This window comes from Musa acuminata, chromosome BXJ1-6 (genome assembly GCF_036884655.1).
Source record: "Musa acuminata AAA Group cultivar baxijiao chromosome BXJ1-6, Cavendish_Baxijiao_AAA, whole genome shotgun sequence".
NCBI classification, from domain to species: Eukaryota; Viridiplantae; Streptophyta; class Magnoliopsida; order Zingiberales; family Musaceae; genus Musa; species Musa acuminata.
This window is the reverse complement of record NC_088332.1, coordinates 31,828,880-31,842,036: the sequence shown is the minus strand read 5'-3', so window position 1 is coordinate 31,842,036 and position 13,157 is coordinate 31,828,880. Positions and strand designations below refer to the sequence as shown.

General features: G+C 37.3%; 1 protein-coding gene across 2 annotated transcripts; it reads left to right on the top strand.

Moving 5' to 3' along the window:
* Positions 1-10,265: 10,265 nt before the first annotated feature.
* On the top strand, positions 10,266-12,888 carry LOC135584202 (probable NADH kinase). 2 transcript variants are annotated; one of them, XM_065188110.1, is made up of 6 exons: positions 10,382-10,519; positions 11,357-11,405; positions 11,494-11,739; positions 11,874-11,954; positions 12,120-12,271; positions 12,352-12,888. In XM_065188110.1, exons 2-6 carry the CDS (start codon positions 11,370-11,372, stop codon positions 12,755-12,757), a joined length of 921 nt encoding a protein of 306 aa, XP_065044182.1. In that variant the 5' UTR covers positions 10,382-10,519; positions 11,357-11,369; the 3' UTR covers positions 12,758-12,888. The 2 variants fall into 2 exon arrangements, with proteins under 2 accessions (XP_065044180.1, XP_065044182.1); XM_065188108.1 differs by lacking the exon at positions 11,357-11,405 and having other exon boundaries at positions 10,266-10,519.
* The last annotated feature ends 269 nt before the right edge of the window (positions 12,889-13,157 follow it).

The following is a 13,157-nucleotide window of genomic DNA, read 5'->3' as shown; positions in this document are numbered from 1 at the left end:
AGACATCCTTCCAAAGAACAGGAAGGATATGACACTTAAAATTTCAGAAGATCACTTGAGAGAAAACTCAAGTGATGAGAACTGTGACGATGACTTGGCACTTCTAACAAGAAAATTTAAAAAATTCATTAAAAGAAACAAGTTTAAGAATGACACAAAAAATAAACTTGAACCCAAGAAGGATCAAGTTATTTGCTATGAGTGCAGAAAGCCGAGACACTACAAGAGTAATTGTCCCTAAGTCAAAAAGAGAACATCAAAGAAGAAGGCGCTCAAAGCAACGTGGGATGACTCGAGCGCGTCCGAAGAAGAGGAGTCCAACACCGGGCAAGTTGCTCATTACGCCTTAATGGCCATCGGAGAGGAGGTAACAAATTTAATAGATGCAGATTTATCATTTGATGAATTATTAAATGCCTTCCATGATTTATTCGATGAATGCAAGATTATTAGTAGAAAATACAAATTGCTAAAAAATGAGCATGATAGTCTTATTTGTAATTTTGATAAGTTAAAAACTGAATATCATGAGAGTTTAAGTTCATGCATAAAATGCCATGATCTAGAAACTCTCCAAACGGAAAACTTGCTACTTAAGGACACCTTGAAGAAATTTGAGGTTGGTAGCAAGTCATTGAACATGATCCTTGCAAACAAGGGTCACGTTCCCAAAAGAAGTGGAATCAGATTTGTGAGAAGTCCTCACCAAAATCCAACCACCTTCATAAAAGGCCCCATCTTACATGTTCGACACCAAAGCAAATGCAACTTTTGTTGCAAACTTGGACACAAAACGCATTATTGTCCATTCAAGAAAATTAGTCCAAACAAATTAATTTGGGTTCCTAAAGGAACCATGATAAATTCTATGCAACATGATAAACAATGTAGATCTATTTTTGAGGCACCCAAAAGCAAATGGGTACCTAAAAATCATCCTTTCCTATAAAGACATAAAAAATTATAAGCTGGAGCAAGAAATAATATCCTTGGATTCTCGATATTCATGACCCGAGATCCAAAAAGAACTCGCAATGCTCTCTAGCCTAAATAACAGATGAAGATTAGAAATTTAAAATCACAAATGCGATTTAGATACAATCCTATTTGATTTCTCAGAATTGGAAACCCATGATTCTCAATTCACATATCCTCCGGATTTTCGAACCCATCGATTTCATCCGTTCGTAACTTTCGAATCCAACTTTATATCATGAACTGACTAAGTTTGTCATGAACTTGCAAGGCTTACCAACTTGAACAAACTGTCACAAACATGTGTACGACATTGAGAGTATGCAAGTCAAAAGATCTATCTTGATCGTGCAAAAGTTCTTATCTTAAAATGAAAACTCTTACGTAATTACGTAAGTAAAGTTGATTGCTCTGAATGAAAATTATTCTCAAGTCAAAAACTCTCAAATCAGATCACACTATGGCCAGAACAAGTGCTCACCGCCTACAGGCGGTGGCACCGCCCTAGCTGGAGGTAGCACCTCCGGCTGTCACGTGTTGCAAGCGGTTGCACCGCCCTAGCCAGAGGTGCAATTGCCCGCAACTCTGCCCCTTTTTAACCCAAGCTAGGGCCGGCGATGGAACCGACCCCAACTCACTCCTTTCCCCTCTTTACTCTTCCAAAGCTTCTCCACCTCCATTTCTCCCCTCATAGCATACCAAATACTCCTCATTTCGAAGCAAAATATCAACAATCTTTACCCCTCTTGAAGATCTCACTAAGGTATTCTCTAAGAAGCCCTTAAATTCTGTTTTTGATTCATTTACTCTTGCTCATTACTATCCTCCTAAACAGCAATAGTTATGGGGTCTAGAAGATCCTCAATGGACAAAGGGAAGAGGAGATTAGTGGAAGATTTTGATCTTACCCTTTTCGATTCAAAATATCATGCTGAAAAGTTTTCCTCTTTCGAACTTAGGAGTGTCAATAAGGGAAAACATGTTGATTTAAATGAACTAAGAGACTTAGAGACAATCCAATAGTTTACAAACTTAGATCTACTCCCTATTTTACAAATTAATGAACCCATCTATCCAAGACTTATTAGATTGTTTTACAACAACATACAAGTAGATGAAGAAGAAAGAATGTCTACCTATCTCTTAGGACAACGCATCTCCATTACGGATAAATTCATTTGCGACATGATAGGCATTCCCATAAAAAGTAGAGGACTTTACTTTAGAGGACAACATATGTTGAAGCCTTAGGAACTATTTTCGCCAATCCCAACTTAACATTTGTTCCTAAAAGTTGTGAACATCTACTGCCACTAAACACTAAGGTACTTCATCATATCCTAACTAGCATCATTCTCCCTAAACAATACCATCATGATGAAGTAAGCCAATTAGAATTAGGAACTATGTATTTGATCATGAAAGGACATGACATCTGTCTTGGTTATCTTATCTAGCAAAACATGTTAGAACTATCTAAGAAAGACATGATGCTTCCATATGGTGGTATAATCACTAGAATACTGAAAGCCTACGATATTCTAATACCACCGGAAGAAGAAGTAATAAAAGTAGATAGGTTTAGCATAATAAATAAAAATCTGCTTCACCGATTAAGATGTGTTTATAGAAACGGTAACTGGGTTAGAATGCCTAAAAGAACCGATCCCCCTCAACCTGAACCAGAATCGGAAACACCAGTCTTTAGGGGTACTCAATCTCCTCCGATCTGTCCCTTTAAGGAAACACATTCATTTGAGCCAGCTCATACATCATCTGTCGAAGATATTGAGATTCAGATGGACTGATTTGAACAAAGACAAGAACGGCTTGAACATCGACAAGATCAAATCCTATCTGAGCTGCAGCAAATTCATCGACAATTTGACTCTTTATTTAGGCATTTTAATTTTCCACCTCCTGAATGAGCTTGTATGTGTATTGTAAACTCTTTATGTTACTCACTATGATCACAATGCCTTGTGCCTTGATCCTTGATCTAGTTACCTGATGTATTTATTTGTGAGCAGAGTTACAAACATCACTCGTTGTTTAATCTCGTTACTCACTGTTGGATTTTACATCGAAACTAAATGTTTTTGAAAACCTTGTGTCTTGATTTCCATGATAAATATGATTTGTGAAAATGATATACCAATGTAGTTGATGCGTCATGTTAAACATCAACTAGCTGATATTTTTACAAAACCTCTAAGTAAAGAACAATTTGACTTCATAAGAAGAGAATTAGGAATGTTGATGTGTCCGAATACATAAACTAGTTAAAATTATTTTTCGGACTTTATTGAATGATCAAATCACTTGATTGCCATTACATGCCAAAATAACATGTTGAAAATTATGTGCTGAATACAAAAATTTCCATAACAATAAGCATGTTTTGTCTTCATGATTGTATTTGAAAATCTGTAGCATAGTCTTGTCCGAATGCATGAAAGTGTTCATTTCATGTTTGAATTCGCTTAACAATTGGTATCCTAAAAATCGGACTTTCTCATATACTTATATGTGAAAAATATTTTTCTGAAATGGATTTGATGAAATGATTCCTGCTTATGAATTCCATCTTGAAATATGATTGATAGTGTTTTTACTTGCAAATATTTGTTTCACATACATATCTTGACACTTGTAAAAATGAAGCATGATTCAATCTCTCATCGATTTTAACTTCATGATTTAATCTCTCATCGGTTTTAACTTCACTCAAAGTAAACTCACAAATATAGTTGGTATCACAAATGGCCTTCCTCCTTCATGCAAAAAGATTATAACAAATAAAAAGGAAGAAGTATTCAAAGTGATCTACATATCATGCTTGTACAATTGATTTCTTATCACTTACTATTGGAAAATAACTTGAACCTAGTAAAGACATGAACGACTATCACACTTATGCTCAAAATTTGCTTATATTGTTCTCCTGGTATCACAATTACTATGCTTTTTGTTGATGACAAAGGGGGAGAAATATATGAGTATTAATGCCATGCTTGCATCACCAAGAGATGCTATGATTGCTATAATTTGCATTATGCCTTGTTAGTATCATGTCAAGATATCAAACAAAAAAACTTACATCGTAATTTTACATATTGATATCTTACCATGTGATGAAATGTAATAATTGCTAAAACATTTGAAATGTGTGCATCATGTAATGATATCAAAATCTTACTTCGCAGATTTACATGTTGATATCTTACAATATGATAAATTGCTACTATTACCATCATTCAAACTTGTAATGTAAAATTTGAAAATGAATGTCAAGCCTTAACATCATCTTCAAAGAGATACATCATGATGGGAATCATGATGGGAGTATTGATAAGTTTAAATGATTTTAACTTATCAATATGTCTCTTGAATTCAAGAAAGACTTATCTCAAGTATGACATATAGACAGGGGGAGTTAAGGTTAACTCCATTATCAATTGATTGTCATCATAAAAAAGGGGGAGATTGTTGAATCTCGGATTTTGATGATGAAGTCAATTGTCATTTGTTATCTAATCTATATGTTGAGATAAGTGTGCAGGATTAACTATGATGAAAGTAAGACATGCAGCAGGAGTTACGCCGGAGTCAAGACAATGATCACGTTGGGAGTTCGAGAGTTCGACGGAAGTTCGGACAGTCGTCGGAGGTTCTGCGGGAATAAATCCGAGAAGTCCATGAGCTTGCCAAAGAAGCTCGTCGGAACTCACCAAGTGGATCGTCGCAAGTCCAGGAGTTTGCCGGAAGTCCGCAGGAGCATCACCGAGGGTTCATCGGATGATCGACGGAAGTTCGCCGGAAGCTCGCCGGAAGAAGCGATTGACGCACCGGAGAAAGTTGTAGTAAATGTCTTAGGGAATATCGTAGTTAGCACAATGATTAAGTTAGAAATAGGAGGTTATCCCATTAACTTAATCTTGGGGCAATTGGGCCCCTGAAAAACCCAAATTGGGCCGAATGGATCAACCCATTCGGACCCTGATTTCTGCCAGGCGGTTGAACCGCCCAAGGCAGGAGGTTGCACCGCCTGGGCTCAGTCTCCGAGCGAGACTGGGAGGTGCAACCGCTCCAGCCAGGCGATGGCACCGCCTGGGCTCCGTCTCCGAGCGAGATTGGGCGGTGCAACCTCCCCTGACAGGAGGTGGCACCGCTTGGGCTCGGTCTCCGAGCACTGGCTGAGCGATGCAACCGCCTCAGTCAGGAGGTTGCACCGCCTGAGCTCGGTCTTCGAGCTCTGGCAGGAGGTGCAACCGTCCCTGACAGGAGGTGGCACCGCCCAGAGGCTCAGTCTTCGAGCTCTGCTAGGCGGTGCAACCGCTCCAGTCAGGAGGTGCAAACGCCTGATCCCGGAATTCCGGGAATTGATAGTTTTGAGCTCCAAATTTGAACTGGGTTGGGGCCTATAAATACCCCACCCGTTCAGCACTGAAAGGAAACATAATATACACCGAAATCTTGATCTTGTTATGTGATTTTTAGAGCTCATAATTGTTGTAAAGGCCAAAAGTTCTTCGCCTATTGAAGGAAGGCCTCTAGTTGACGTCGGTGACCTCGTCGGTGGAGGAAGCCAAAAGTGGAGTAGGTCAAGATTGACCGAACCACTCTAAATCTCGGTTTGCATTTACTTTGAGCATATTATCTTTACTAAAAACCTCCTCTAAAGCTTACTGCTTTCTACGCATATACGATCGGGTTTCAAGCTTTGCACTTTCCGAATCAGCGTTTAGACGTAAATCTGTTTTTTCGTACGATCATCATATTTCATTTTGTGTTTGCGTTTTGATTTCTATCTTAACTGCAAACTGCCTTTATATCCTTGCTTAAGCTGCATCTCGCCTAATCAAGTGATTTACGAATTAGCATTTAGACGTAAATCAGTTTCTTCGTACGAACGTCATATTTCAGTTTGCGCTTATATTCTGGTTTTCATCATAACTGCAAACTGCCTTCATAGATTGACTTTAATGTCATCTCGCTTGATCTTAAGTTAAAGTAATCTTAGAATCGGCTTTCGCACTGAAGTCGTTTTTATCGTTCGAACGTTTTTTTATTGTTGAAAGATTTCCGCTGCACTAATTCACCCCCCCCTTCTTAGTGCTCTTGATCCTAACAGCCTTGACGGAAGAGGAATCGGTGAGTGGATGTACGTCACGATGACCGAACCACTATAAAAATCTGGTTTGCGTTTCCTTTGAGCACTTTACTTTTACAGCAAATTACATCTCCTCTTTACTATGCTTTTACTACACCTACACTCGCATACGCTTTTAAGTTTCCGAAATCGATTGTCAATATACGAAAGAGTTTTAAGAAACCAACGTTTTTATTCGCTGCACTGATTCTCGTACTAATTCTTCCCCCCTCTTAGTAACGACTCGTTTCTAACATATATATATGTATATATATACATATATATATGTGTATATATACACATATATATATATGTATATATACACATATATATATGTATATATACACATATATATATACACATATATACATATATATACACATATATATACATATATATATATATATGTATATATATATATATATATATATACACACATATATATATATATATACACACATATATATATATATATATACACACATATATATATATATATATATACACACATATATATATATATATATATATATATATATATATATATATATATATATATCCCGTGAAGGAGTTACTTTCCATATGAATATAAAGTTTACAAAATCTTTATATTTTCTATCAAATTTTCTAGTTGATGGTTGTCAAATTTTCTATCAACGATTACAAAATCTTTATATTTTCTATCAAGCACAATATTTGTATTGTGCCATCAAATTTTCTAGTTGATGGTTGTCAAAATTAAGTAGAAAGATGCTGTCATGTTGAAGCGTTTAGGACCTGCTGACTGTGCAACACGGGTGAACTTGACCTTGCTGAAAATGACATATACCAGATAATGTTAAAATATTGACAAGAGAAACCAGGTAAGATAAAACTATGGGTTGAAATCATTGGTTCAATTTCCAAAATCACAGAATTAACCTAAAGTAGTTGTATTAGCTTTTGATCAAAATGAGATTTTTATTTCTTTATAACGATCAATAACACATGGTTTAGTCTTATATTAAAAATGAATGAATGAAACATTTTAGGTCGAGGGACTTAATACGTTAACAAGTAAGGTACTTCATCGGGTGATATTAAAGTTGATCTAATTAGACATTTCATTAGGTTTAAATAAGAAAAAGTCATCCCGTGAATAGAATTAGAGAACGTGTCTATCATTTGATTAGATGGCTGGATATATTATTTTATTGTGTTATCTTGATCATCAAGAACCATAAAGCCTTTCGGTGAAGGAGATATTAGTTTTAACCTGATCATTTGGTTTAATAATTTAGACTCGATAAATTATTAGATCAATTATAGATTGTGAAGTAATCACTCTCTACAACACTCATAGGTTTTTGACTGTTTGGAAGCCCCTGCATGTTGTGTCCCATAGAAAATGTGAATCACATGAGATATCATATGCTTATAGCTAACTTCAACCTACTTTGCCATCATTCATTTGACAAACTTGATGCTGGTACACAGTCTAGGTGTGGAGAAGTGATGAGATGCATCTCACATTTTCAACGTGGGATCATTCATTGAATCTGAGCAAGACAAGAAGCACAGGGTTGACAACAATGTTTTGTCTTGTTTCTGCACAGTAAAAAGGTTGTCGAACGAATGTGATGAGTGTTTTCCTGTGCTGCCTGCTTGAGGATATGGAGTTTCATGTTCTTTCTTCCCACCAAAATGACCATTCCATTTAACCTTTCCGTTGTTGATGATGTTGACAACACCAGAATTCCTATGGGTCATAGTCATCCAACATGTCCTTAGCACACAGATACAAATGAAAGCTTGCTCATGTGAACTGTGCTGTAAGTGTGGGTTATGATGGCGGTAAGCCATCGATCAACATCTAGCCTCCTTTATTCGAAGAGAAGAAAGAAATTTGTGGTTTCTTAGATGATGCAGATGAGGAGAACCCGAAGAAGAAGATGATGTAAATCTTTCCTGTAGAAGAAAGAAATTTGTACTTAATTTGGCTATTCTAATTTTGTACTCAATTTGGCATTTTTCTTAGCTCTATGTCTTGTATAACGTCTCATATGGATTTAAACTAAAAGTGCAGTGCACAGAGATATATTGAATAGCTAGTAAGTCCCAAAGTCAATTAGAATCGCCGAGATGATCTGATTTGGTTCAGAGCCCAAGCTAGTGAAAGAAAGGATTGTTGAATGTGACTCAGAAGTCGCAAAAAAAAAAAAATAACGGATGAAGAGGATTTAGAAAGTTGAGCAAGTCTATAAAAAAAAAAATGCTCACTCTTGCAATAAAAGGATGTTAGGTGTATCTACGGTTCAATCCCTTTCATACTTAAGAAGTGTTTCTTGAGATAAAATATAAAGAAGAATAATAAGAGAAAAAAGAACTCACATTATTATCAAAAGAGTTTTTTTTAATTTATAATCAGAGGTCTTTAACTGCCCACAATTAGAAAAATATTCTATAAATCTTGATTGGAGAATAGTTTCTATTGTAATTGATACTAATATTACATCATTTTCCGCTGGATCGCTACATATTGGATGAATAATTTCGCCCTTATCATAAGGGGAACGTCCAATTGGAATTACTGAAAGAGTAACACAATCACAATCATCAATTGACAGGACGAATAAAAGAAGAAAAAGAAGGAAACTCCTAAAAGGACTTGAGAAATACATAATAGTTCATCGGTTACGACTGCTTTTTCATCCATTCAATAGAATTCAGCACATTAATCTAGAAAGATAAAAGAGTACAGTTTTTGTTCTCCATCGATTCACCAACCAAATACTTTCTCCTAAATCAAACATCTCCATCCCCAGTCTACGTATGCTAGCTAAGAACTCCATTACTAAGATAACTGGACATAACATTTGCTGCAATCACTGATCAGGAAAGGAAGATTAGCTTTACACAATGAAGAAGATATATATAGATTTATTAGACGTCATCTCTCGAGGAATCCTGTCAATCTTAGAATGGTGTTCCTGACACGTCTCAGATCTCGGCCTTTGAGCGTCCTCCCATTACCCACGCACACCGAGAACGCCATCTTATCGGCCATCCTGGAAGCCACGATGAGGTGCGGCGGAATCATCTCACCACCCCCACCGTCGTCGTCGTCGTCGTCGTCGTCGGCCCGACTGCTATCGTAAACGAAGACAGGCTTCCAAGAACGACTCTCCCGGTCCTCCGGTTTTTTCTCAGCTCCGATTTCCTTTCGCCGTGGCTCGGCGTCGTCGTCGTCGTTGTTCGGCCACAGGACGTCCGCCTCCCGGAGCTCCTCCATCGTCTCTTCGGCAAGCAGATTTGGGAGGAAGAAGAAGCATGTAGATATGCACGCACATACAGAGACAGAGAGAGGGCGCGGGGGGAGGGGGGAAGGATTCGGGCAGGTGTTTGTCGTGAGCCTACTTGGAGAAATGGTGAGGACAGATGATGACATCCCGTGGAACGAATGGATTTGGAGAGAGGAGGTCTCCACCATGGCGTTGCCACGTGGATTCAGCTCTTGGTTTTGTAGATGACTTCCATGAGAGTAATCAGCAATGGGTTTCTTTGCAGTGGGGTTTTCTGCTGCATGGTTGTTTGAGTGAAGCATTTGAGCTGGTTTTGTGATGATGTCATTTTGTCGTGTCTATTTGATCTAAAATGACGATGCATACGTAGAGTATGGGTAAATTTTGTTCATCCGAGAAATTTAAGGATTAGTAATATTGATCTTGATTGTCGATTTGATATGGTATACTGACTCGATTTAATCTGTTCCTCTGATTATTAATGCTCAAATCCGTAAAACTTCGTCCCCCACAGATGCAAAATTGTAAGAATTGCACATTAGACACAAGTAAATTAAGAAAAATGACATTTAAAAGTATTAATTAAACATTGATTTTATAAATACAAAGGGGTGCGACGTGTTTCGATATCATGATATATATTTTGATCATATATTTACAAAATTTCACATTCCCTTTTATGTGGAAGTAAGATTAGACTTAATATATGCAATTGAGAGGATGACATTGATAAAAATATTAATTAAAAATCTAACTAAAGAAAGAAATAACACATATATAAATCATGATAAATATAAATCATATATTTATAAAATTTCACTGCGCCCGATTGTGAAGCAAGCGCCGTTAATCCTCTGTTTAATGGCTTAAGTGTCGCTCCCAATCAAAGCCCAATTTCCCGAAGCCGCTCTTCTTTTTCCTCCGGACCCGTCACACCATCGCCGCCTCCGCCACCGCCACGGCTCGTCCACCATCCATGCCGAAGCGGGGAGTCCTGCTCCTGTTGAAGCCTCTCGACATCTACCCGCCGATACCAGCCGCCCACCACCTCCCCAATCTACCCCCTTCATCCTCTTCTCCCTCCCCTCCCTTTTCTTCCCTCAACCCTAAGGTGCTACTCTTATTTCTCGTTTCTTCTCTGTTCTTTTCCCGTTGTTCTTGATGCTATTTACACATATTTCTTATGCCCAATGGCGAATTGGTTGATTGTCACTAAGTGATCCAAACTTCGCTGTTTGTGTATAGGTATCGCCAGTTGTTGATCGACATGTTGGGGCTTTTAGTGGTTTGATTCTTGGCTGAGTGGTGAGAGAAAGAAGTAGATTAATTGGATGGTCGAAGTCTAATTGTGTGTTAGGGAGAACTGATGAAGATGACAGTGGAATAAGATCACCTCCTCGAGGTAAAATGATGATCATTAATGGGTCTGGTTTGCATCCAGGGTAGATTTAGGGTATACTAGCTTCCAAATCTGTCTTGTAGAGTAAAATGGGGAGAATGATCTCGAACCCTAAAATATTAAACGCACAAGATTGATCTGAGTCCCACATGAGATTATCATCTACTTTGTTGCTCCTTATTTTGGCTAGGAAACAATTCGATGCTTTCTTCGTTGTCCTCCATGTAAAAATTGCAGGTATTTTCAGCTTTATTTTGGAGGGACTCTGTCGGTAATAACCATTGTAATTTGTGCATAAGATATTTACATGCCATCTTCAGTAAGAAAGATGATTCATGATGAGTGTTTGTGTGGTCTTATATACGTAATGCATGCAAGATTTTCTACAACCTTAAAAAATGTAATCGAATTATTCAAAGATGGTCCTTTTCATGGTACATTATGGTGGGCATACAAGTCAGAGGACAAAAAAGTCATATTTTTCAGCTGTCAATTATCCTTCTCAAGAAAGAGATCGAATTGCTTGGTTTTATATTGTCTTTTTTTCAGATTGGAAACCAGTATGACATGCACTACCTTCTCATGTGCCAAAAGTATCGTATGTTTGTTTTTTAGTAGATGTTTTGCATTTTCTTGATTTCCAGTTTATTCTTTCTGTGACATCCTTCCTCTTGGGTGCCTTGCAGATTGTGAGTTTTTTTAATGACAGACTTAAGGTGCATAAGGATACGATCAACCTATGTCAGGATGTTTTGCGATGCAAATTTGTTGATTGGGAACCAGTGATATGTAATAATCTTTGTCATCCAATTCATCATGTGGATCTTGTGATCACAATTGGTGGGGACGGCACTCTTTTACAAGCTAGCCATTTTTTGGATGACTCTATTCCAGTCCTAGGTGTCAATTCAGACCCTACTCAAATTAAAGAGGTCAGTTATTTGATGAATAAAGTTAGGTTACAGCATGACTTCACAATTTTTACTTGTTTCTTGATTTTTCCTCCTGCCCATTAGCTTTTACACTGCTAATCCTTCGCTATAGCAGTTTCCTCTCTCAATGTTAGGTTAATGAGTCAAGTAATGATTTTGATGCTGCAAGAAGTACAGGTTATCTTTGTGCTGCTACTGCTCAAAACTTTGAGCAGGTAATGTTCCAAATACCTAATGGTTTCTGTTTGGTGGTTCAGTTTTAAACTCTATAGTGATTTATTTTTGCTTATTGTTTCTTCTGACATATGATGACTGAGAATTGTTGGAACATCATTTTCATTTATTTTACCTCTTTAAGTTGTAATCATTTTTCTTTACAGGTACTAGATAATATCCTCGAGAGTTATATGCAACCTTCAGAAATTTCAAGACTATCTATTACGGTAAACGGACATCCATTTCCAACATATGCTTTAAACGATATACTAATTGCACATCCTTGTCCAGCAATGGTATCTCGTTTCTCATTTAGGTATATTATTCTTCCAAGTAAGCTGAATCTTTATTCTGAGACTGTCTGATGAATGCAAAGATGCTTTGTTCTCTGTTCAGAATTAATGGCAACAATGGAACAAGCTCGAGCTTAATTAACACCCGATCAAGTGGTCTTAGGGTTTCCACTGCTGCAGGATCCACAGCTGCCATTCTTTCGGGTGGAGGTTTGCGTATGCCTATATCGAGTCGAGACCTTCAGTATATGGTGAGAGAGCCCATTTCACCTGGACCTGCAGAAGCTCCACTGATGCATGGGTTTGTTAAACCCGATCAATCGATTTTTGTTGAGTGGTATTCTCAAGAAGGTGTTGTGTACATCGACGGTTGTCATGTAATCCAATCTCTTAAGTTTGGAGACAAAATCAAGATATCTGCAAAAGCCCCAGTTTTGAAACTTTATTTGCCTCAAGATTTGGTGAGAGACCATAATCCAAAATCTTACCGATGGCGAAGTGTACTGTAATTTTGTTCATTGGATCCTTTTGATGTGAACAAAAAAAACCAACTGTTTGTGTTCTATAAAGTGGACACGGGTTTTGACAAAATGTAGGAGTTATTTTGATTGCTAGCTGAGTTGAGAGACTCCATTAGTCATTTGTGTCTTCTTTTGCCTTCATCTTTTGATAGAATTAACTTTGATACATCCATAATACATTACCATCATTTGGGTTGGATAGAGTTTTTGAGGTAAACCATATATGGATAATTAGTTGATACTTGTTTATATAATGCTTGGCTCGATTGACAATTAAGTATCTATTTCTAAATTAAAAAATGAACGTAATAAAAGCAAATTATTAGAAAATTCCAATTGGTTGGATTGATAGTCAACTTTACTTTTCATTCTGATTTCTTAAATTTTA